General features: G+C 38.5%; 1 protein-coding gene across 14 annotated transcripts in view; it reads left to right on the forward strand.

Annotated features, from left to right (window-relative positions):
* The window catches only part of LOC101000053 (serine/threonine-protein kinase Sgk3), a 146,653-nt gene that overhangs the window by 93,535 nt on the left and 27,161 nt on the right, over positions 1-25,957 (forward strand). For 12 of the 14 annotated variants that reach the window (XM_003902825.4, XM_009213128.4, XM_009213131.4 and 9 more), the window contains 4 exons: positions 4,694-4,769; positions 13,257-13,344; positions 19,509-19,558; positions 22,157-22,214. In XM_003902825.4, the coding sequence (XP_003902874.1) occupies positions 4,694-4,769; positions 13,257-13,344; positions 19,509-19,558; positions 22,157-22,214 (272 nt within the window). The remainder of the gene's footprint in view (positions 1-4,693; positions 4,770-13,256; positions 13,345-19,508; positions 19,559-22,156; positions 22,215-25,957) is intronic. The other 2 variants (XM_031669601.1, XM_021942401.2) reach the window with 1 other exon arrangement.

The raw sequence follows: 25,957 nt of genomic DNA on the forward strand, positions 1-25,957 counted from the left end.
CTCGCCCGGCTAGTTTTTTGTATTTTTTTAGTAGCGACGGGGTTTCACTGTGTTAGCCAGGATGGTCTCGATCTCCTGACCTCCTGATCCGCCCGTCTCGGCCTCCCAGAGTGCTGGGATTACAGGCTTGAGCCACCGCGCCCGGCCAATTTTCTTTTTTTTTTTTTTTGAGACAGAGTTTCATTCTTGTTGCCCAGGTTGCAGTGCAGTGGTGTGGTCTTGGCTCACCGCAACCTCCACCTCCTGAGTTCAGATGATTCTCCTGCCTCAGCCTCCCAAGTAGCTGGGATTACAGGCATGCACCACCACGCCTGGTTAATTTTGTATTTTTAGTAGAGCTGGGGTTTCTCCATGTTGGTCAGGCTGGTCTCGAACTCCCAACCTCAGGTGATCTGCCCGCCTTGGCCTCCCAAAGTGCTACAATTACAGGCGTGAGCCACCACACCCAGCAGAATCCTGTAATTTGTAACTTAATTTGGAGATATAGTTTGAAATATTTATTTATTTTATTTATTTTTTTTTTGAGACAGAGTTTCGCCCTTGTTGCCCAGGCTGGAGTGCAATGGCATGATCTCAGCTCACCACAACCTCCACCTCATAGGTTCAAGCGATTCTCCTGTCTCAGCCTCCCGAGTAGCTGGGATTACAGGCATGAGCCACTGCACCTGACCCATAATTTATTTTTTTAGCTTTGTAAAAATATTTTCTAGCACTCTCTTTTGGAAATGCCTAAAAGCAATAACAAGTAGTAACCAACACCCCTAGCATTCAGATTGTGATCTCTAAGTACCATTTCCCTCTCAAAGGAACCAGAGTTCCATGGATAAATGGTGATCCCAGATCTGGCACAGGAAATGTACATGGTGATCTCAGGACAGCTTGCCTGAAAGCAAGGAAGCTATTTAGGATGACTGGAGTTTTATCAAAAGAACACAGGAGCCTAGCTGTTGGGGCTTTTACTGAGCAAAGATTAGACGGCATGGAGAAAGTAATTATTGTAGCAGGTTAGAGCACATCAGTATAAAGACTTTCCAATTTACTTTGCTTGTTTAGGGGAAAAAAAAAACCTCATGAAATGCTGTAGAGGTTACTAGAGTAAATTTATTTGCCAAATCAATAAATTAAAAAATCAAGGATTTATCTTGCCTTTGTTGTATGAAATGTAATTTCTTTGTACCAAAGAGATAATGTTGGAAAATACTTGTAGTGGAATCACAGTTCATAAATAGAAGAATCACAGAATGATAGAACTGGAAAATCCTTATACAACTTCTGATGAATTAATAGTTCTAGGCAAAGACCATCAGTGATTTGAAGACTTTACTGGGGCAGAAGGATCTGCTTCTAAGATGGCTCACTCATATAGTTTCTGGTAGAAAGCCTTGGTTCCTTGTGAGTGGGCCTCTTCTTAAGGGGCCTTGAGTGTCCTTACAACATGGCAACTGGCTTCCCCAGAGTGAGTGATCCAAGAGAGCTAGCAAGGAGGAAGCCTCGTTGCCTTCTCTGACTTAGTCTTAGAAGGCACATGCCATCACATCCACCATATTCCTCTCATTAGAAGGTAGTCATTAAGTCCAACCCCCATTCAGGAGAGAAGAATTAGTTCTACCTGTTTATTGGAGGGAAATAAAAGAATTTATAGACATTATGAGAGAGTGATTTCATGGCTTTACTATTTTTTTTAAAGACATTACCATTTAGAAATACTGATTTATTTCCCCCTCCACCAAAACAAAACAAAACAAAAAACTGCCTGAGAATTGCTTTAAAATACTCCAGAAAAAAAATAAAAAGTGAGGAATGAGGATAAATGAATGAAATTGGAATAGCAGAATGTTGATAAATTTTAAAGTAGGCGAATAAGGTTCTCATCTTTTGTGTACTTGTGAAATTTTTCATAATAAAAAGTTAAAAATAAAGTTGGCTGGGCACAGTGGCTCACACCTGTAATCCCAGCACTTTGGGAGGCCGAGGTGGGTGGATCACCTGAGGTCAGGAGTTCTAGACCAGCCTGGCCAACATGGTGAAACCTCATCTCTGCTGAAAATACAAAAATTAGCCGGGCGTGGTGGCACGCGCCTGTAATCCCAGCTACTCTGGAGGCTGAGTCAGGAGAATTGCTTGAACCTGGGAGGCGGAGGTTGCCGTAAGCCGGAATCACGCCATTGCACTCTAGCCTGGGCAACAAGAGCAAAACTCAACAAGAGCAACAACAAAAATAAATAAATAAATAAAATAATACCTAAGAAAAACATTCTGAAATTCCCTTTTTAACTTATCTCATGGTTGGTAGCCATTTTATGGGATTTTTGCTTATCTTTTTGAGTTCTTATCCTGCAGCTTAAGCCTATGTCTTCTTTTTCTTTTTTCTACTTCTTTATTCTAGTGTTTGTCAACCTCTATAAGATACATCTTACATATTTGAAGGCTGATTTTAAGAATGATCTCTGCCTGTACTTTTTGTTAACATTTTATTATGAATTTAAAGATTTTTTAATAGGATACACCCAGAGGAAACCATATAAGATATATTGAAGAAACCAATATATCTTCAGTAAGCATCCACAGAACAATTTAAAGCTGCTTCCATATAGTTATTAGGTTTTCTCTGAATATCCTAAATGTAGTCATTCATTTTAGTTCTTCATGTGTTACTAAGTTCAGTTCTCAAGAAATATCTGTGTTTCAATTATAGTTTTTAATGTAAACCTCACATATGCTTTGCTACCTGGTAACATTATGAATGTCCTTGAAAGAGTTTAATAAGATACCTACCTGAAATTCTTCAAGGAATTCTTAGACGAATAAGAAAAAAGTACCAAGTACATGCATCTGGCTCCCAAAGACCAGACCTGATTTTATATTTGTTTATATTTGTATGAAGCCATACCTTCCATTTAAGAAATGGAAATAAACCTGAAAATGACCCATCATTTTGGTGACAAACACTATATATTATACCTTTATTCAGTAGAAATCAGTTTACTAAACCAAAACTCATTATCAAGTGGAATATTTTTTATGGGTTTTTATCCAGAGATTCGCCATTTAGGAGACAGTTTCTCAAATGACATGTGTTTAATTTTTAGAGCATATTTCTTCAGAATTGGCTGGGTGCTGTGGCTCATGCCTATAATCCCAGCACTTTGGGAGGCCGAGGCAGACGGATCACGAGGTCAGGAGTTCGAGACCAGCCTGGCCAACATGGTGAAACCCCGTCTCTACTAAAAATACAAAAATTAGCCAGGTGTGGTGGTGCGGACCTGTAATCCCAGCTACTTTGGAGGCTGAGGCAGGAGAATCGCTTGAACTCAGGAGGTGAAGATTGTAGTGAGCCAAGATCACGCCACCGCACTCCAGCCTGGGTGACAGAGCAAGACTTTGTCTTGAATAAAAAAAAAAAGAGTTTAGGATAATGGCTTTTAGACCCCACAACCACTAATAATAATAACAACAAAAGTAACAGTATCTAATAATTATTAGCTATAAGTAATGCTCTTACCATCTGCCAGACATCCTACTATAAACTTATATGCATTATCTCATTTAATCCTATAACAGCATTATGAGTTATAAATATTGTTACTATCCACATTTTACAAGTAAAAATTTAAATCTTGGAAAAGTTCAAGGTTAGGAAATGGGAGAGACAAAGATATTTGAATAAAGTTTTCTAATTCCAAGAAAAGTGTGTAAGTGTGTATTTCAAAGTAAAGAAAGGTTTGTGCTTAATATTTATTCCTAAACTGCTATTGCATGAGCTTCAATTATCAACAAACAAAACACTTCAAAAATACTGGACAGGCTGGGCACAATGGCTCATGCCTGTAATCCCAGCACTTTGGGAGGCTGAGGACGGTGGATTGCTTGAGCCCAGGAGTTCAAGATCAGCCTGGGCAACATAGTGAGACCCTGTCTCCACAAAAAATACAAAAATTAGCCAGGCATGGTGTTGTATGCTTATAGTCCCAGCTACTCAGCAGGCTGAGACGGGACGGTTGCTTGAGCCCAGGATGCAGCGGTTGCAGTGAGCCTAGATCACACTACTGCACTTCAGCCTGGGCAACAGAACAAGACCCTGTCTCAACCAAAAAAGAAAAATTTAAAAAAAGAAAATACTGGACAATTACTTGTTGGGAAAGTATGCCTGTGCATTTTTTTAAGTTTTTTGTTTGTTTTTCACAGTGGAAGTTAAACTAGAGTTTTGGTGATATTCAGTTAACCAATTAATCATTATTTCCCAGTTGCAAAGGATTTCCAGAAATCTTTATTTTTTTTAATTTGTGTGATTTTCAGTCATCAGTGTCATAGTGTTAGTTTTTATTCCTTGTCTGGTAGTACATGAGGAGTTGGACAAATCTATGTGCTTCTCCAATTTTTGTAATTAGTCTATTTAGAGTCCATAATAGGCAGTTTTTGAGAACTTTCTTTTTGGAGATAAATTGTCCGCTTAGTTTTAATTTTAGTATATAATTACATATATGTAATATGTAATATATAATTACATAAATACAATGATTCATATAATATATAATTTCTAAGTATGTATTCTTTGTGTGACAAGTAGCATGTATTTAAAAATAGCTTCTTAATCAAAATTTACTATCTTGTGCTTGTCTATTATATAACTGTTGATGATAATAATTGCATAGTCTGATACAAATAATCCTAATAGTTTATATTTCTCTTCCAGATTTTATTAAACAAAGAAGAGCAGGACTAAATGAATTCATTCAGAACCTTGTTAGGCATCCAGAACTTTATAACCAGTAAGTAATTTTTGTTGTGTTCTAAAGGGACACTCACACCAAACCTAAGAATACCGAATAATCCTTACATAAATTTTGTTTGTTCTGTGAAACATTACTGTGCTATATATGTTTGTAAAATCTTCCTTGAGCATTTTCTCCCTGATACTCTTTCTCCCCTTTTCTCTTCATCTTATTTTCTTTTTTCCTTTTGTACTTGCATTAGTTTTATAGATTAAACTTGAAATGAATTAGCATAATAAAGCATCTTGCTAATTATTTGGTATTATATTTTATCTATACCTTCAAAAAGCATTTAAGTACCTGCTACTTGCATTGGGAATATAAAGCTAAGTGTCATCCCTACCTTCCAGAGGCGCAGGCTCCCAGTGTAGTGGGAGAGACAGGCATATATTAATAAACAAGAAATTGAAGCTGGATAATTTTTATGATACAGGTGCTAGAAGATAGCAGAGAAAGGTGTAGGCGTCTCTTCTTGAGGAGGTCAAGGAAGGCTTCTTGCAACTTAAAGGATGTGTAATCATTCGAGAAAGAAAGAGAATGCATTCCAGGCGTAAAAGGATACAGAAAGCCTGAACCGTCAGGACACTTAACATTTCATGGTGACTGGAGCTGAGCAGATTTTGGGAAAGAAGACGAAGTTGAAGGAGTTGTCTGGGGTTGGGCACACGTGCCACCATTTCTGTTCCACTTGGGGCAGTGTTCTGTTGACCCACATGAGGCCTCCATTCTTTCTCAACACAGTATTCCAGCAGCCATTAAGATAAAGGTGCTTTTCCAGCCCTGAGGGTGTCTCATGCTGACAGGTTTAAACTTCTTTCTGTAGGCCAGTAGCTGCCAGCTGGGAAGGTGGAGGGTTGTATCAGAAATACCTACAAAAACACTGGTAGATCTGTGGTTTGGCTTGTGTTTTCATTTTTGAGTCTGGTAGTTGTTTTATGAGTATTCATTACATTTATTGTGTTTTGTAATTTATGTTATAATACTTGTGTGTATAAAGTTATCTAAGAGGAAATGAAGAGGATAAATATTTGGAGAGCTTTTCCGCAGCTCACCTATCTGTAAACTAAAGGTTGCCTATGGGCAATGGTGTAAATATGACACACTTTAACAGTCTTTTCAGAACCACAACACTGAAGAACTGTATTTTTGAATAATTGTTCTAAAAATGATTATCATTTATATGGTTCTTTATAGCTCACAGAGGCCTTATACTATTCTGAACAGGCCCTCTGACCTGCTTTTTAAATTTACTTAATTGAATTTACTAAATTACTAAAATGCTAAAACTGGATTTCCTCTGACAAGGTCTTCTGGTCAGGGATTTCCCCTGATGCTCCCAGGTAGGGCAAGGGTCAAGCAGGTCTCACAGCTGTGGTCACACCAGCATTAGGCAGTGCAGTAAGAACAGGTATCCTCTGGCAGGTGGCAGAAGGGCATGAAATTTGGTAGGATACCTGAACTCACAGTTCCCTTGTCTAGTCTGTTCCTCAGTAAAAAGTCTTTTTATTTGGCTCTTTGTTTAATTATTTTCTTAAACGTTACGCCTTTTCCTGGGGATATGCGCTATGCTACCTTCACCTTAGACCCACCCTTCTAATCTCTAATTATTGCTATATACACTGGAGATTACTTTGAATTGGCATATTACTGGCTTGTGTGAAATGTAAGTCATGCATTCAAAGCTTGAATTTGTCTATTCCTTTGACAGAGCTGGCATGGAATAAGTATGCAATAAATGGTAGTGGTTATTACTTCTCCTAGTATTTTAAGTTATTCAGAACCCCTAAGACTATATAATAAATACTAAGTATTCATTCTGAATCTTGACGTGCAGTATTATAAGTATGTTATATTTTGCATTAAAATTCAACTAAAAGCAATGGGATTATTTTAAATTGCCAGTTTCCAAAACCTTATACTGTGAAATACACAATTCTTAAGTATACAATTCAATGGAGTTTGAAATATATATACACCCTGTAACCATCACCATTCCATTCATGATAAAAGATATTTCCAGCACCCCAAAAATAGCCAAAAGTCTTTTAAACTGTTTTTTTTTTTTAAAGGAGTCTCACTCCGTCACCCAGGCTGGAATGCAGTGGTGTGATCTCAGCTCACTGCAAGCTCCGCCTCCTGGGTTCACACCATTCTTCTGCCTCAGCCTCCCCAGTAGCTGGGACTACAGGGTGTGCTACCACGCCCGGCTAATTTTGTTTTGTTTTGTTTTTTTAGTAGAAACGGGGTTTCACAGTGTTAGGATGGTCTCAATCTCCTGACCTCGTGATCTGCCCACCTCAGCCTCCCAAAGTGGTGGGATTACAGGTGTGATAAGCTTAATTTTTTAACTGACATTATCTTTTTAGCAAAATGTGACGTTTCCTTTGTTTTTTTTTTTTGTTTTGTTTTGGTTTTTTTTGAGACAGAGTCTTGCTCTGTCACCCAGGCTGCAGTGCAGTGGCAGAATCTCAGCTCACTGCAATCTCTGCCTCCCAGGTTCAAGCGATTCTCCTGCCTCACCCTCCCAAGTAGCTGGGATTACAGGTGTGTGCTACCACACCCAGCTAATTTTTGTATTTTTAATAGAGACGGTATTTCACCATGTTGGTCAGGTTGGTCTCAATCTCCTGACTTCGTGATCTGCCTGCCTCAGCCTCCCAATGTGGTTGGATTACAGGCGTGAGCCACTGCACGTGGCCCACATTTCCTATTTTCTAGATCTTTTCTGTTGTTAACAGAACTTTTAATTTTCATGCTCTTCATTTGAACATCAAGCTGTTCTTTTTTTTTTTTTTTTTTTTTTTGAGGCGGAGTCTCGCTCTGTCACCCAGGCTGGAGTGCAGTGGCCAGATCTCGGCTCACTGCAAGCTCCGCCTCCCGGATTTACGCCATTCTCCTGCCTCAGCCTCCTGAGTAGCTGGGACTACAGGCGCCCGCCACCTCGCCCAGCTAGTTTTTGTATTTTTTAGTAGCGACGGGGTTTCACTGTGTTAGCCAGGATGGTCTCGATCTCCTGACCTCGTGATCCGCCCGTCTCGGCCTCCCAAAGTGCTGGGATTACAGGCTTGAGCCACCGCGCCCGGCCAACCTGTTCTTAAAATAGTAGAAATTTAAGAGAGCAAGAAGAGAAGCCAGTCAGCAAGTGTATCTTGAGCCCCTCCTGTGTACCTGTTATTACTGTTAAGGAAATGTACTTTATTTTTTATTTTTATTTTTTACGTTTTTGAGAGAGCGTCTTGCTCTGTCACCAAGGCTGGAGTGCAGTGGTGTGATCTCAGCTCACTGCAACCTCCACTCCCCGGGCTGAAGCAATTCTCTCACCTCAGCCTCCTGAGTAGCTGGAATTACAGGTGTGCGCCCCCACACCCAGCTAATTTTTGTATTTTTAGTAGAGATGGGGTTTCATCAACAGGCCAGGCTGGGTTGGAACTCCTAACCTCAGATGATCTGCCTCCCAAAGTGCTGGGATTACAGGCATGAGCCACTGTGCCCAGCAGGAAATACACTTTAAAAATAGCTTTTCTTCTGGCCAGGCACAGTGGCTCATGCCTGTAACCTCAACACTTTGGGAGGCCAAGGCAGGTGGATCATGAGGTTAAGAGATTGAGACCATCCTGGCCAATGTGGTGAAACCCCATCTCTACTAAAAGTACAAAAATTAGCCGGGCGTGGTGGCGTGTGCCTGTGGTCCCAGCTACTTGGGAGGCTGAGGCTGGAGAATCGCCTGAACCTGGGAGGCAGAGGTTGCAGTGAGCCGAGATCATGCCACTGTACTCTAGCAGGCATAAAACAAGACTCATCAAAAAAAAACATTCAGTAGGAAAAGCTTTTTTTTTTTTTTTTTTAAATGGAATTTCACTCTGTCGCCCAGGCTGGTGTAGAGTGGCATGATCTCTGCTTACTACAGCCTCTGCCTCCCAGGTTCAGGCAGTTCTCCTGCCTCAGCCTCCCAAGTAGCTAGGACCACAGTGTGTGCCAGCACACCCGCTAATTTTTGTATTTTTAATGGAGACGGGGTTTCCCCATGTTAGCCAGGCTGGTTTCGACCTCCTGACCTCAAGTTATCTCCCGTCTCGGCCTCCTGAAGTGCTGGGATTGTAGGTGTGAGCCACCACGCCCGGCCTGAAAAGCTGATTTTTAAGATGACTTTATTAAAAACATTTTAAAATCATTTTCAAACTAGAATAAAATGTTAGTATTTCTCTCATCTCTGGATGAAAAAGGGTTTTCTGAGCATATTGTCAGTGCATGACATTATCACCGAGTAAAACAATGAAAAATTTGACTAATAAAAACTTGCGCACGGTGGCTCATGCCTATACTCCCAGCACTTTGGGAGGCCAAGGCAGGCAGATCACTTGAGTCCAGGAGTTCAAGACCAACCCATGCAGCATGCCAAACCCTCTCTACAGAAAAGATGCAAAAAATCAGCCTGTCATGGTGGCATGTGCTGGTAGTCTCAACTGCTCAGGAGGCTGAGGTAGTAAGGTAGGAGGATCACCCGAGCCCAGGAGATCCAGGCTGCAGTGAGCCGTGATTATCCCACTGCAGTCCAACCTGGGTGGCAGAGTGAGACCCATCTCTAAAACAGCAAAAGCAAAAAAACAAAGCAAAACTTTTGAACCTGCAAATCATAAGTAAGTAAAATTGAAAACCAAAAATACAGAAAAAGCTTTCCATGATAAAGGACGATAGATAAATACATTTAACATAGAAAGAGCCCATGCAAACACTTAAGACACCAAAAAAAAAAAAAAAAAAAGAAACCAGGACAAAGCACATTGAATGGTTCACAAAGAAGGACACAGAAATGGCTTATTGTCAGAGAAACTAAACATTTCCTTATGTATTTAAGAAATGAAATGGAAGCAGAAATACCTTATTTTAATTTTATTGAGTATAACAAAGAGAAAAGTGCCCAGATCAGGACTGTATAGCTCAATAAATTATGAGAAATAAACATAACTGAATTATATCATCCCCCCAAGGCCAAGAAAGAAAATATTATGAACACCCCTGAGATCTCTTACACATCCTCTTTCAGTCTCTCTTTCTTTCTTCCTTCCCAAAGGTAACTATCAGCCTAACTTTTAACAAAATAGATTAGTGTGTTCCCTGTTTTTGAACTTTATATAAATGGAATCATACGATATGTGTTCTCTGTCTGGCTTATTTCCCAGCAATGTGAGAGTCATCCATGTTGTTGCATGTAGCTATAGTTTGTTCATTTCCATTGTTGTATAATGTTCCATTGTATGAGTATACCACAGTTAATTCATTCTACTGTTGATGGGCATTTGAGATACTAATATTCCTATTTTCTGACTATTATAAATAATACTGCCATTAACATACCTTTTGGTGCACATGTGCCAACATTTCTGATGTATCTTGGAGTAGAACTTGTGGGTTGTAGAGTATGTATATGTTTAACTTTAGTGGATAATGCAAAATAGTTTTGCAAAGTGATTTACCCATTGTACATTTTCCATGAGCATATGAAATCATGTTGCTTACCTCATTAACACTTAGTATTGTTAGTCTTCCATTTTAGCCATTCTGGTGAGTGGGTAATGGTATCTTACTGTTGCTGTAATTTTGCATTTCACTTTTTACTGAAAGTGATACTGAGTAGTTCCTCTTTAAAATACAGTTTTGCACATCAAATTATCCAAGATGTTAATATAAAATGTAACATTTAATGCAAATCAAGCCTGAGAGTCTTCAGGATGTTCATATACTGCTAGAAGAGTATAAATTGGTACAACTGCTCTGGAAATCAGTCTTACAAACTGTATTTGTTTAATACTGTAAAATGGTTTATAATTCAGATGAGTAATTTTATTTTTAAAAATCTATTCTGAAAGTCGTAGAGTTCTGATACTATGCACAAAGATTGTCAACTGCAGCATTGTTTATGGTAATGAAAAGTTGGAAGTCATACGCTCAAGTGGAAGAATCATTGAGTAATTTTTAGTACATTCATGTTATATATCACGCATCTATCAAAAGTGATTGTTTATAAAGTTTTTAACAAAACAGGGAAATGTTTATGATGTAATTTTAAAGTGAAATTTTAAATATATTGTGATCTTAAATGTGCAGAGAAAAAGACTGAAATAAAATATGCCAAAATGTTAACAGTGGTTGCTTCTATGTGGTAAGACTGAAAATCCCCACCCCTACATTTTATAAACCTTTTTTATTAAGTTAAAAATTCACCATTTAAATTATTCTAAAGTGTATAATTCATTAGTTTTTTGTTTTTTGAGACAGAGTTTTGCTCTGTCACCCAGGCTGGAGTGCAATGGTGCCATCTCGGCTCACTGCAACCTCCACCTCCCGGGTTCAAGAGATTCTCCTGCCTCAGCCTCCTGAGTAGCTGGGACTACAGGTGCATGCCACCACACCCGGCAATTTTTTGTATTTTCAGTAGACACAGGATTTCCCTATGTTGGCCAGGCTGGTCTTGAACTCGTTACCTCTTGATCCACCCGCCTCGGCCTCCCAAAGTGCTGGAATTACAGGTGTGAGCCACTGCACCCGGCCCAGTAGTTTTTAGTATATTCACGATGCTTTACAACCGTCATCACTAATTCTATCACCTCAAAGCTAATCTAACATTTTCATCCCCCTTAAAAAGAAACTTTACCTCCAAATTCTCTCCTCCCCCAACCCTTGGCAACCACTATTCTACTTTCTGTCTGTACAGATTTGCCTATTAAAATGAAAGTATATAGTAGGTGACTTTTTTTTTCCTTTGTTCATTTAGCATAATATTTGTGAGATTCATTCATGTTACAGCATATGTTAGTGCTCTCCATTCCTTTTTATGGCTGTATAATATCCCATTGTATGGATAACACCACATTTTGTTTATTCGTTCATCTATTGGTGGACATTTGGGATATTTCCACTTTTTGGCTGTTATGAATAATGCTGCTGTGAGAAATCATGTATGAGTTTTTATGTGAACATATGTTTTTATTTCTCTTGGGTCTTTGCCTAGGTTTGAAATTGCTGAGTCATAAGGTAACTCTGTGTTTAACTTTTCAAGCAACTGCCAAACTGTTTTCCACAGTGGCTGTACCATTTTACATTTACACCAGCCCAATTCTTTTTTTCTATTTTTTTCCTATTTTGTTTATTTTTAGAGCCAAGTTCTTGCTTTGTCACCCATGCTGGAATGGGGTGGTGCAATCTTGGTTCACTGCAGCCTCAGCCTCCAGGGCTCGAGTAATCCTCCTGCCTTAGCCTTCTGAGTAGCTAGGATGACAAGTGCACACCATCATGCCTGGGTTTTTTTGTTTTTATTTTTTGTGGAGACAGAGTCTTGCCATGTTGCCCAGGCTGGTATCCAACTCCTGGCCTCAAATTATCCTTCTGCTTCAGCCTCACAGAGCATTGGGATTACACGCATGAGCCACCACTCCTGGCTAAGGCCTCCTCTTTTTAAAAATAATTTTTCAAATTTCGAGTTTCCTACAAATAATATGTATTACTTGATTAAATAATTAAGGACAGACTGGGGAGAAGGTGCCAGGTATGGAGATTTAATTATTCCCCACAGTCGTCATGAGTCCATCTGTGGGCCATCTCTAATTTTAGTCCATTTTTTTCTCTTCATCCTTCATCTTCATAGCCATTTCCTCATCCCCCCGTTGACACCCACTTTAATGTGTTTGATATTTGTCCTTATATATCTGTGTATCTTCAGTAAACAGATTGATGTTTTGTGTCTGTGAGTATTTAAAATATATATATATATAAATGGTACTGTGCTATAGTTTCTTGCTTCTGACTGTTGACTGTTACTCCCTGTAGGCAGTTACCATAGTTGACTTACTCATTTGCCTGGTGATAAATGCCTATTTTGCTTCTAACTTCCTGTTACAGAAAATGCTGCAATGAACATTATAATTACATGCCTTTCACTGGACCTGCACATAATTTTTTCTATGGTTTACCACAAAAATTAGAATTTCTGGGGCCCAGGGAAAATGCATATACAGTTTTACCAAGTGTTGCCAGATTGCTTTTTCAGAAAAGTTGCTTCATTCTGCATTGTCACCAACAATATTTGAGCATTTCTCTTACCCTATTTTTTTTTTTTTTTACCAACTTTTGGTATTATCTGTCTTTCTAACCTTTGCCAGATAATGGACATAACATGATATCTCATTATCATTTTAACTTATATTTCTCTGATTACTAGTGAAGTTAGCCATCTTTACAAATTTGCTTGTCATTTGGGTTTTCTTTTCCATATACTTCCTGTTTATATATTTGCCCATTTGTCTGTTTCTCTATTTTTAAAAAATTAATTTGCTTATTATATTTATAATAATGAATATTAATGGATTCTGTTTGACTTTCTTACTGTAAATGCTAATATAGTTATTTCTATTTTGATTTTCCTTTTAAAAGGGAGAAACGCTGTAGAAATGCTTTTGAAGTTATAATAAAGTTAATTTTTTTTTTTAGTCCAGATGTCAGAGCATTCCTTCAAATGGACAGTCCAAAACACCAGTCAGATCCATCTGAAGATGAGGATGAAAGAAGTTCTCAGAAGGTATTAAGAGGAATTTTCTTTCTTAATAGAGAAAGTACCATTCCCCAAAGATGAAATTAGTGGCTTTAGGACACTTACTTCAAATGAAGTAATTTCATCCATAGTAGAGTTTCTACTATGTAGAACGCATAAAAACAAATGCACATATCTCTTACAGATGAGTATTTCTTTTTTCTTTTGAGATGGAGTCTCACTCTGTCACCCAGGCTGTAGTGCCGTGGCGCAATCTCAGCTCACTGCAACCTCCACCTCCCGGGTTCAAGTGATTCTCCTGCCTCAGATTCCCCAGTAGCTGGGATTACAGGTGCCTGCCACCATGCCTGGCTAATTTTTGCATTTAGTAGAGATGGGATTTCACCATATTGGTCAGGCTGGTTCCGAACTCCTGACCTCAAATGATCCACCTGCCTCGGCCTCTCAAAATGCTGGGATTATAGGCATGAGCCACTGCACCCAGGCCACAGATCACTATTTCTTACAAAACATATAGAATGAGTACTTTTTATACTAAAAAGTAATATAGGTTAATCAGACAAATTTGAAAATAGTAGGTAAAAAGAAAAGTATTACCCATATTATTGCACCCACACCTAGAAATTTTTAACATTCTGGTAATTTTCTTTCCAATCTTCTCTAATGTATAGGGTTTTAAAATTACCTGATTTTAATTATGCAGTGTATACAATTTTATATTCTACTTTCTTCACTTTATGTCTTATTTTATCGTTATTGCCACACTTGAAACTATTTTGAATTTTGGCCAACAGAAAAGGCCTTCTCAACCACATTACATCCGACTTCCTCTGCATTGTCAGGATTTTCTATACAGAACAGTCAGTACACACATACCAGTTGGCATCAACTAACTTTTATTTCTGTGATGTATGTACATAATCAATATGTGTTCCTAACAGAATAGGGTAGCTTTGTTTTGTTTTTTGTTTGTTTGTTTGTTTGAGATGGAGTCTCGCACTGTTGCCCAGGCCTGAGTCATTGGCACGATCTTGTCTCACTGCAACTTCCGCCTCTCAGGTTCAAGCGATTCTCCTGCCTCAGCCTCCCTAGTAGCTGGGACTACAGGTGCCTGCCACCACACCCGGCGAATTTTTGTATTTTTAGTAGAGACGGGGTTTCACCATATTGGCCAGGCTGCTCGAACTCCTGACCTCCTGATCCCCCTGCCTTGGCCTCTCAAAGTGCTGGGATTGCAGGCATGAGCCACCACGCCTGGCCAGTGTTGTTTTTAAAACTAAATCATGATGGTAATAAGTAAAATAGGCTTGTGCCTTATTACGAAGATGTTTTCAACATTTACCTTAGTTGTGTGGGAGAGGTAAATTGTAATAATTTAACTCAAAGTATTACTCTGTAGCAATTAAATTATTATAAATGTTATATAAATATATCTACATAATTCAAACTTTTAAACAACTATTATTAAATATGTACATGAAAATCAGAGATGATGGGTTGAAACACAGTTTTTCTTTATAATGCCTGTTAATTCTGTTATGGCTCTGTTTTTGTGATTTAAAAGATAACATGGTGCATTGGAATATTAGTGTCCTAGGGCTGAAATCTTCATTTTGAAAAAAGACATACTCCTTTTTTGTGACTGCTGGAAAGTAGTAATTTTCCTTCTCAGATACCCCAAGATTTTCAGTTAAGAGAACAAATCTAACTTTTACATCTGTGACATGGTTGCTCCTAGGACAATGTAAAAAACTTAAAAAAAAAAAATCTCTGTAACTGGTCAAAAGAGAAACAACAAACCGGGAAAACATTCGTAATAAATAAGGCATAACAAGAAATAACGTCTGTATGAAAAGCTCATACAAATGGGTTTTTTAAAAGAATGATACTTAACACTATAGTAGATAAAAGGAAATGGGGCGTGAAGGAATACTCTTAGTAAAAAAACATAGAGGAAAATGTTCAACATTGATGCTATTAGCAAATGAAAATCTTAGAGAGATTTTTATTGCTCTCTCAAATCAATAAAAATGTAAATAAAATACTGCAGAACTGATAACAGTAAGGTAAAACGAGCACCCTTGGTCATCATGGGTGTCATAATTTTCTGCAACTCCTTTGGAAAACAATTCACATCAGGAATTGATGCAAATGAAATAATCCACGCAGAAAAAAGCAAAAGATATTCATTTCTGTATGATCTACTAAAAACAGTATTAGAATCAACCTAAATATTTACCAGTCACTTAGTGTTTGTCCATATATGTTATGCATTTTATTTTTGAAGATCAGATTTTAAGCTTCGATATATTAAGCGAAATCAGTATTTAAAATGTATATGCATATTCACACAGTATCATTTATAGTCAGTTTTTAAAAAATATGCAAATACTATATGAAAGTAGTGTAAATATTTGCAAAATTATATATTGATAATATATGGATTTTTATGGATTTTTAAAAATGCTTTTCCTAATATTTTTGACACTTTCCAGCTATTAGTATTTTTAATTGAAAAATGAATGTATTCAAGTAATGTTTTAAAGATTAAAATCTATGTAATCATGATTTTTCGTGTTTTGCTTGCTACTCATGTGAGACTGGGTAGGTTTAGGTTATTTGAAGACTATCTTGCCTTGCAGTGGAAGACAACTGCAGACAACTTGAAGACAGAACCAAGCTGAGAGATTTCTGGGTTCTGCCACTGTTGGCTTTAAATCTGAGTTTTGTTCCTTTTTTTCTTTTTCCATCCATAATGTCTGAAACTTCCACTAGAATCCCTTGAGATTTTAAAATACTGATAAAAAGAATCTCTTTTAAAAAAAGGAAAAAGCCATACTTTGTCATATAATTGTAACTATTTATTAAGGATTTTTTTTTTTTTTTTTTTTTGAGACGGAGTCTCGCTCTGTCACCCAGGCTGGAGGGCAGTGGCAGGATCTCGGCTCACTGCAAGCTCCGCCTCCCGGGTTCACGCCATTCTCCTGCCTCAGCCTCTCGAGTAGCTGGGATTACAGGTGCCCACCTCCACGCCCAGCTAATTTTTTGTATTTTTAGTAGAGACAGGGTTTCACCGTGTTAGCCAGGATGATCTCAATCTCCTGACCTTATGATCCGCCGGCCTTGGCCTCCCAAAGTGCTGGGATTACAGGCGTGAGCCACCGTGCCTGGCCTATTAAGGACTTTTAAGTGAATAATTAAGTGAAGCTCCTAGCTGGAATATTTTAGAGGGCATCTGGACCTACCCCCTTATTGATACAGAGAAAAATAGAGGCCAAGGGAAGTCAAGAAACTTAAATGATCTCAATTAGTATTCATTCTGTTAAGAAATTATACCTCACCCTCAATTTAGTGACTGGATATTGTCTTCAGAAATAGTAAGTACAGTTGTCTAATTATATATTCTAATAATTTTCATCATTTCAGAAATGTGCTCCATTAGGGAAATCCTTGCCTAAATAATAAAATCTAATTACATATTAACATATTAACATACTTCAGGGGACAAGTTGTTCATGTTGTTTAATCTGCACTATATTTAATCCTCTTCCTTCTTTTTTTTTTTGAGATGGAGTCTCTCTGTTGCCCATGCTGAGTACAGTGGTGCAATCTTGGCTCACTGCAACCTCCTCCTCCTGGGTTCAAGCGATTCTCCTGCCTCAGCCTCCCAAGTAGCTGGGTCTACAGGTGTGCACCACCATGCCCAGCTAATTTTTGTATTTTTAGTAGAGATGGGGTTTCACCGTGTTAGCCAGGCTGGTCTCGAACTCCTGACCTTGTGATCTGCCTGCCTCGGCCTCCCAAATTGCTGGGATTACAGGCGTGAGCCACTGCACCCAGCCTTCCTTCATCTTTATGAGAAAAATGTATTGAATGGAAAATTAAACCAGTTATCTGCACTTTCATTAAAAGAATAAGTGTATTAAAGTTACAACTTAGTTTGAATTACATTGTAAGAGTCAAAGGAACACTGAAGTATTTATTTTTTTCTTCCGTTTTTAGTATTTATTTGTTTGATTATTTTATAGCAGTTTCTTAGTAGAAAGGAACACTGTAATATTTAAACATTAAAGACTACTCTTATGTTAAAACTACACCACAACAGGACTAATCTCATTTAATGAATTTTTTATGTATAGGTGTAGCAATAGGAAATAAATTTGAATTGTAACTACAATGCTGGTGCCAATGTTGTTTTTTCATAAGAAACTTATTTATTTTATTTATTTATTTTTTTGAGACAGAATCTCACTCTGTCGCCCATGGTGGAGTGCAGTGCTGCTATCTCAGCTCACTGCAACCTCCACCTCATGGGTTCAAGGGATTCTCCTGCCTCAGCCTTCCTAGTAGCTGGGATTCCAGGTGCTCATCACCACGCCCAGCTAATTTTTGTATTTTTGGTAGAGACAGGGTTTCACCATGTTGGCCAGGCTGATCTCGAACTCCTGACCTCAGATGATCCATTTGCCTCGACTTCCCAAAGTGCTGGGATTACAGGCATGAGCCACCGCTCCCACTCAGAAACTTAAGAACTTTTGAAGGATGAGATTATTTGCCCTTTATTTGAAAAAATAGTTTATATTCTAGAGATTATAAATTTGGAATGAATTGAAGTACAAATATATATTACATGTGTCTAAAATAAGAGGTTTGATAAGATAAAATTTTCTTGGCCGGGTGCAGTGGCTCATGCCTGTAATCCCAGTACTTTTGGGAAGCTGAGGTGGGTGAATCACCTGAGGTCAGGAGTTCGAGACCAGCCTGGTCAACATGGCGAAACCCTATATGTACTAAAAATACAAAAATTAGCCAGGCGTGGTGGCGTGTGCCTACAATCCCAGCTACTTGGGAGGCTGAGGCAGGAGAATCGTTTGAACCCACGAGGTGGAGGTTGCAGTGAGTGAAGATGGGGCCGCTACACTCCGGCCTGGGCAACAACAGTGAAACTCCGTCTCAAAAAAAAAAAAAAAAAAGATTGGTTCTGATTAGAGAAGTTTTTAAAAGCTTTTTTATATTTATAGCTTATATGAAGTATAATTACATAGAACACTCATAAACGTATACATTTTTGAAACATTTATAACTGATTTAATTATCTGAATGTATAAAGAGTTTTAAAGTTTATTTATGTGAAGCAGAATTTACTTACACTTGGCTTTTATAAAAAATGCTCACTCTGATGAGATCACTAGATTAATCTTCTGGGATTTTTGAGTTAAAATTTTAGCTAATTATTAGTGAACTAGAATCTTTTATTACTTACATTTCTTTATAGCATACTAGGTAAATAAAGATTTGCTTCTAAATTAATACCAGGGCTTAAGCTTACTGTGTTAACTGTTGCAAAGAGAAAAGCCTATATAAAATGTTGGCGCTACCACAGTGCTAGAATTAGAAAGAAAAGGCCGGGTGCGGCGGCTCACGCCTGTAATCCCAGCACTTTAGGAGGCTGAGGTGGGCGGATCACAAGGTTAGGAGATGGAGACCATCCTGGCTAACACAGTAAAACACTGTCTCTACTAAAAATACAAAAAAATTAGCTGGGCCTGGTTACCTGCAGTCCCAGCTATTCGGGAGGCTGAGGCAGGAGAATGGCATGAACCCGGGAGGCAGAGCTTGCAGTGAGCCGAGATTGCGCCACTGCACTCCAGCCTGGGCGACAGAGTGAGACTCTGTCTCAAAAAAAGAAAAGAAAAGCACTGCTTTCTATGTTTGCTTTGTCTGTATTTACCTGCCATCAAATTAAAACTGAAAACCCGGCATTTGCGATCATCATTGTCATCATCCTATCATTTCTTTGATAAACTATTTGAAAACTTGAAAAACAAGCCATTTTTAACCAGTTTTTTAAAAAGTGATCCCTCTTAAATTGCGGTTTCAATACCCACCTCCTCCAAGGAGCTTTCCTCAGTTTATTTCTTTCATTTGCCAACTTAGAGCTTGATTTCTGGCTTACGTTTTTTCTTACAACAGTTCTTGAAAATTACCATGAGCAAAATGATTATGTTTTTGTCAATTATGTGTATTTCCAAGTTAAGTCTATACCCTTACTGAGAATCAGGACCTTGGGTTTCTTTAACATGGCAACAAACCAAATATTTGTGGTACAGTTATAAATATTTTATTTCAAAACATTAATTAATTTTTGATGCTCCAATAAGAATGTTGTTTTTTTCCCCCCATCTTAACAGCTACACTCTACCTCACAGAACATCAACCTGGGACCATCTGGAAATCCTCAGTATGTTTAATTTGTTCCAAACAATTTTTTAACTGAATTTTAGGAAGATCTTTTTTGAGAGTATGCAGATATGTATAATTACACTAATTTAACTGGAGGCCTTTGAAATATAACCATAGTTACAGTGAATACAGTGCTATCATATGCTTGACTGATTTACTGCTCCAGCTTTTCATTGCTTTAGGAGAGCCCTAAGGAACTTTTAATCCACAGATTGTTAATTGGGTTCTGCTGTTTTATCATCAGTTTTCTGGGGTGTGTGTGTGTGTGTGTGTGTGTGTGTGTGTGTGTGTGTGTGTAAAATCAGTAGACCATATTTCCCAAGGGACCATAAGGACCATAAGTCCTATGAGGTCCCCTGAGAAAAAGCACCCTTGCAGGCCTAATTGACATTCTGCTGGTGTTTGGTGTAATTGGTGCACTCCTGTTGTTAGCCAGCTTGTTCCAGAGGAGTCATAATGGACATTAGAATATTAAAGGCTATTAAACTTTGTTTACCCAATTTCCCCCCATATTCCCAGACTTAATTGATTAGTAGTGTCTGCCATGGGTTGGAAGAGGAATGTGGTCTTGCCGCCCTTACTTACTTAATTATCCTTACAGGCATATTACATTTATTCTGAAGTGTTTTTTCATTGTAGGCTTTTCCTACCCTTTCTCTACCCTTTTGCTCTACTTGGAGAATGATTATAGGCAGATGGGAGAAGTGGTCCAAGGACTGTGTCCTGGGACACTTCAACATTATGAGGTCAGGAAAGTACTGCTTACAGAGACTGAGAAAGAGCAGTCAGTAAGATGAGAGAAAAACCAGGAATATGGTTGCCTGAGGTCAGGGGAAGAGTGCCTGAAAGAGGAGGGAGTAATTAACTCTGTTAATGTTGCTGATAGGGCAAGTAATACGAAGATTGAAAATTGACCACTGGATTTCATAAAGTCATTGGTGACTTTTAATGAGCAGTTTCAGTGATATGGTAGTTGGTATAAGACTGTGATCAGAAAGGGTTCACTAAAGAACTAGAGGAGAGGACAGCAGGTAGAGACAAGGAGTTTTCAAAACTTAGCTTGAAGAGTTTTTGCTTCAAAGGAAAGCAGATAAATAGGATGCTAACTGGAAGTTTGGTTTTAAGCATTCTTTTCTGTTGTTCATAGCATTGAACAAAAATGGCAGCACAAAAAGTGGAAATTTTTTTTTTCTTTTTTTTTTTGAGACGGAGTCTTGCTCTGTCGCCTAGACTGGAGTGCAATGGTGCGATCTCCGCTCACTGCAGCCTCTGCCTCCCAGGTTCTCCTGCCTCAGCCTCCTGAATACCTGGGATTACAGGCACCCACTGTCATGCCTGGCTAATTTTTGTATTTTTGTAGAGACAGGGTTTCACCATGTTGGGCAGGCTGGTCTTGAACTCCTGATCTCAGGTGATCCGCTCACCTCAACCCCCCGAAGTGCTGGGATTACAGGCGTGAGCCACTGTGCCTGGCCAAAAATGGAAATTGGCTTTCAGTTAAGGTTAATCCCTAGCAGTTAACAGCGGGGCTTGGAGTATGGACTCAGCTCACCTATTTATTATGTTTGAGGGATCTGCATGTTTTTCACTGTTAGATTTGTTTACAAAGTTATTTCGGTACCTCTGCATATCTTTAAAGAAGAAAATAGTCCAGAGAGCAGGTTTTTGAAGAAGAAAAACATCTAAATATAGTTAAGTGTTTATCTCACTAATCTTTACCTGTCATTATTTAACCTAGTTCTGGTTTTACTCTCATATTTGAATTAACTATTTTTCTTTTTTTGATAATTAAGCAAATTTCAAATCCAAATGGATTTATTCCCCTCTTCCCATACAACTTACGAATTCAGACCGGGTTGGAGGAAACGGCTCTTTTGGCTGCTTAAGCTCCCCTTTCTGCTTCCGTGTGTTTTTGTCTAACAGCCAATGCTATTTTTACTTGATAGGTTAAGTTAACATAAATAAAAGGGCAGTCTTAGTATTCCCTCTTGCTTTTCTGTTCCTGGCTTTCCTGTATTGCCATCCATGAGAATAAGCTAAGAAGTCTTTTATCTTTAATGTACAATACGTGGTTTATATGTGAAACACTGTAATGACTTTTTTCTCCATCAGAAATTATTCTTAGCGTCTTTAGGTGTTCCAACTAACAGCTTCATTTTCAGAAGAATTACCACATGCTATATAGTCCTTAGAATGTATCACTAATTTATATAGTTACTCAGTTTCCTCAACAACATTGGGCCATGGTTAATAAAATAGGTTTAGATAGAAGCTATTTCGAGTTCAAAACTCTACATATAGGATATGCATATATCCTTTTCTCTCAAAGAGAGTATTATTGAAGTTCCTCTTAAGCAGAACTTAATGAGGCTTAAAGTTATGAAATGCCTTATCTAATCAGAGAGTAGATATTATTACTATTCATATTACCTACTATATATGAAAGATGAAATGCTCAGCAGGAAAGCTGGAGTTACTAGGCTGAAGTGTTTTGTGCCTAACATTTATTTTATTAAAGAGGGAAGTGCTAAGAAATGTTTAAAAGTTAATCTTTCCAATTTCTAGGAGGCTAATTCTTACTGTTAATTTATTTCAGTGCCAAACCAACTGACTTTGATTTCTTAAAAGTTATTGGAAAAGGCAGCTTTGGCAAGGTAAGAGTGTTTTGTGAGGTTTTTATTTGGTTTTTGTTTTTGTTTTTTTTCTAGAGACAGCGTCTCACTCTGCTGTCGAGGCTGGACTGTAGTGGTGCAATCATAGCACACATGAACTCTTGGGCTCAAGCCATCCTCACTCCTCAGCCTCCCGAGTGGCTGGGACTATACTCATACACCACCACGCCCAGCTAATTTTTTCACTCTTTTGTAGACAGGGCCTTGTTCTCTTGCCCAGGCTGGTCTCAAATTTCTTTCCTTAAGTGATCCTCCCATCCTTGACCTCCCAAAGTGCTGGGATTACAGATGTGAGCTACCATCCCCAGCCTAAAGTGTTTTTATTTTCTCATTCAGTAAATAAGTACTTAAGGAATTCATGCTTTATGGGTGGGAGCCACAGGACTTTTTGGCTTGCAGGAAATGGAATTAAGATACTTTCCTCACCCTCAAAATACTAACAATAATTAGGGAGAAAAGGCATCTACTCAAATTCTATAATAAAATTCACTTATTCAGAAGGTATTTACCCTTCTGGACCCTGGTTAGAAAATTACAGAATTTCTAACCAGGTAGTGACATGGTTACTACCTTTGTGGTGCTTACAATCTAGGGTTGGGGGAATAGTCAATTAAAAATATTCAGTCAAGTAAATAAGTACAAATAATAATAGCAGTGCAGGAAATGAAGAATAGGGTGAAATGACAAAGGACAATAGGCAGCTGAGGGAAGATTCCCACTTACATAGCTTTTCAGAAGATATGCTATTTAAGCCAAAGTTGGAAAGACCAAAATGAGCAGCTGTGTAAATAACAGTTTGAGAAGGAAATGAATGTGTAAAGACCCTGCTTATTTTCTTATGGTGTCAGATGAATCATGTAATTTGGCAGTATAGCCATACCAAGGAAGGATAATCACTTAAGGCCAGGGTTAACAGGAAAGCATCATAGATGAAGTTATCAGAATCATCAAATATATTTAAGTGCTTTTTTGCACTGTACTTCAGTCTTTAGTAAAAATGGAATATGTAAGTATTTAATCATATTTTGCTGTATTTTTTGTAGCTTTTGGTAACTCCAGTTTGTTTTCTGAGTTTCCTTAAGACTAGCAACTGTGGCTATGCAATTAAACCCATGTATGTTTATTCACTCAGTAAATACATATTATCTGCTACATGCTGAGTATTGTGCTAGTATAAGCAATAGAAAGTTAGAAATGAATCCTGCTCTCTAAATCCCCAAAATTCTGTTGGAATGCTAGAGATAGTTCTCATTAAGAAAAAAAATTATCTGTCTTTAAAAACAAAATTCTGTCATTAAAAACAAAAGCATTGTGGCATATACCTGTAATCCCAGCTACTCAGGAGCCTGAGGCAGGAAGATCACTTGAGTTCGGGAGTCCAAGACCAGCCTGGGCAACATAGAAAGACCCCATCTCAAAAAAAAAAAAAAAGAGGCATTATCTTTTGGAAACTTAATGTTTAGATCTAGAGTCTTACCAGGATTTGGTTCTTGCATATAATGGGAGGCATAGCATCACAGTTCATTTTTGTCCATGTGGATAACCAGCTGATCCTATAAAGTTTATAAAAACTTTTTTCGCCGTTTGATGGGCCACCTGATCTCCAGGGCCACCTTATATATCCACTATTTATACCTTCACAGACCTGTTTTTAGAATTTTTTTTTTTTTTTTTTTTTTTTTGAGACAGAGTATCACTTCGTCGCCCAGCCTGGAGTGCAGAGTGCAATGGTGCTATCTCCACTCACTGCAGCCTCTGCCTCCCAGCTTCACGCGATTCTCCTGCCTCAGCCTTCCGAGTAGCTGGGATTTCAGGCACACACCACCATGTCTGGCTAATTTTTGTATTTTTAGTGGGGACGGGGTTTTACCACATTGGCCAAGCTGGTCTTGAACTTCTGACCTCAAGTGATCTGCCTGACTCAGTCTTCCAAAGTGCTGGGATTAGAGGCATGAGCCACTGAGCCCACCCTCTTTTTAGATTTTAAGTTTTGTATTTCTGTTTCTAGATTGCATTTCTTTTCATTTTCTGTTCATTGGCCTATCTGTTTATCCTGACACCAGTACCACATTGTTGTGACACCTGTAGCTTGATGAGCAACAGAATTAAGTCCTCCCTTCTTGTTCTTCAAGAGACTATCCTTAGCCCTTTGCATATCAATATAAATTTCAGAATCAGCATATCAATTTCTGCAAAAATTCTATTTGAATTTTATTGGGATGGCAATGACTCTGTAGATCAATTTGGGAAGAATTATCATCTTTACAATATGGTGGTGTCAAATCCATAACCGTGCTATATTACTTTGTTAATGTAGCTCATCTTTAATTTTTCCCAATAATATTTTATGGTATTCTGTTTAGAATTTTTGCATATCTCTAATTAGATTTATTCCTAGGTGGGGTTTTTTTTTTTTTTTGGAGACAGAGTTCTGCTCTTGTTGCCCAGGCTGGAGTGCAGTAGCACAGTCTCGGCTCACTGGAACCTCCACCTCCTGGGTTCAGGTCATTCTACTGCTCCCGAGTAGCTGGGATTACAGGCACGTGCCACCACGCCCTGCTAATTTTGTATTTTTAGTAGAGACAGGGTTTTCTCCATATTGGTCAGGCTGGTCTGGAACTCCCAACCTCAGGTGATCTGCCCACCTCGGCCTCCCGAAGTGCTGGGATTACAGGCATGAGCCACCATGCCTGGTCAGGTGTTTTGTTTTTTTTTGCTGTTGAAAATTGGTGTTAAGGCTGGGCGCGGTGGCTCAAGCCATGGTGCGGTGGCTCAAGCCTGTAATCCCAGCAGTTTGGGAGGCCGAGACGGGCGGATCACAAGGTCAGGAGATCGAGACCATCCCGTCTAACCTGGTGAAACCCCGTCTCTACTAAAAAATACAAAAAACTAGCCAGGCAAGGTGGCGGGCGCCTGTAGTCCCAGCTACTCGGGAGGCTGAGGCAGGAGAATGGCGTGAACCCGAAAGGCGGAGCTTGCAGTGAGCTGAGATCTGGCCGCTGCACTCCAGCCTGGGCAACAGAGCGAGACTCCGTCTCAAAAAAAAAAAAGAAAAAGAAAATTGGTGTTAATTCTTGAAGCTGAGTATATGCGTTACCTAAGACACATTGGTTCTACTCCCTAGTTACATATCCAACTGAAATGAATATCCACTAGGAAAGGTATATACAGGAATGCTTATAGCATCATTATTCATAAATAATCTATCAGCAAGAGAGTAGATACATTGTAGTGTGTCATTTAATGGAATATTCTGCATAACACAGAAAATATGAGAACTATGCTATATGCCACGATGTTAATGAGTATTTCATATAATTTAGAGTAAAAGAATTAAGACAGACAACTTTCCATATGATTCTAATTACATGAAATTCAAAAAAGGGCAAAAGTTATCTGTGTTATTTCAAGTTGACATGGTAGTAGTTAGTTACCTTTGAGAAGGAGAAGGGTGAGTCGTGACTGGGATTTAGCAAAAGAGAGGCTTTAGGCTACTGGCAGGGGTTTTTTTTTTTCTTTGAACTGCATACTGGTTACATAGCTGTATTCACTTTGTAACAATTTATTGAGCTGTAGTGATGAGTTTTTCTATATGTATGCTATGTTTAATAAAAAAATTAAAATCTTGCAAAATGATTAGAAACCAACAAAGTGCAATAAAACAAAAGAAGGCCAGGTGCGGTGGCTCACGTCTGTTATCCCAGCACTTTGTAAGGCTGAGGCAG

The sequence above is a fragment of the Papio anubis genome, chromosome 8, assembly GCF_008728515.1.
Source record: "Papio anubis isolate 15944 chromosome 8, Panubis1.0, whole genome shotgun sequence".
Lineage (NCBI taxonomy): Eukaryota > Metazoa > Chordata > Mammalia > Primates > Cercopithecidae > Papio > Papio anubis.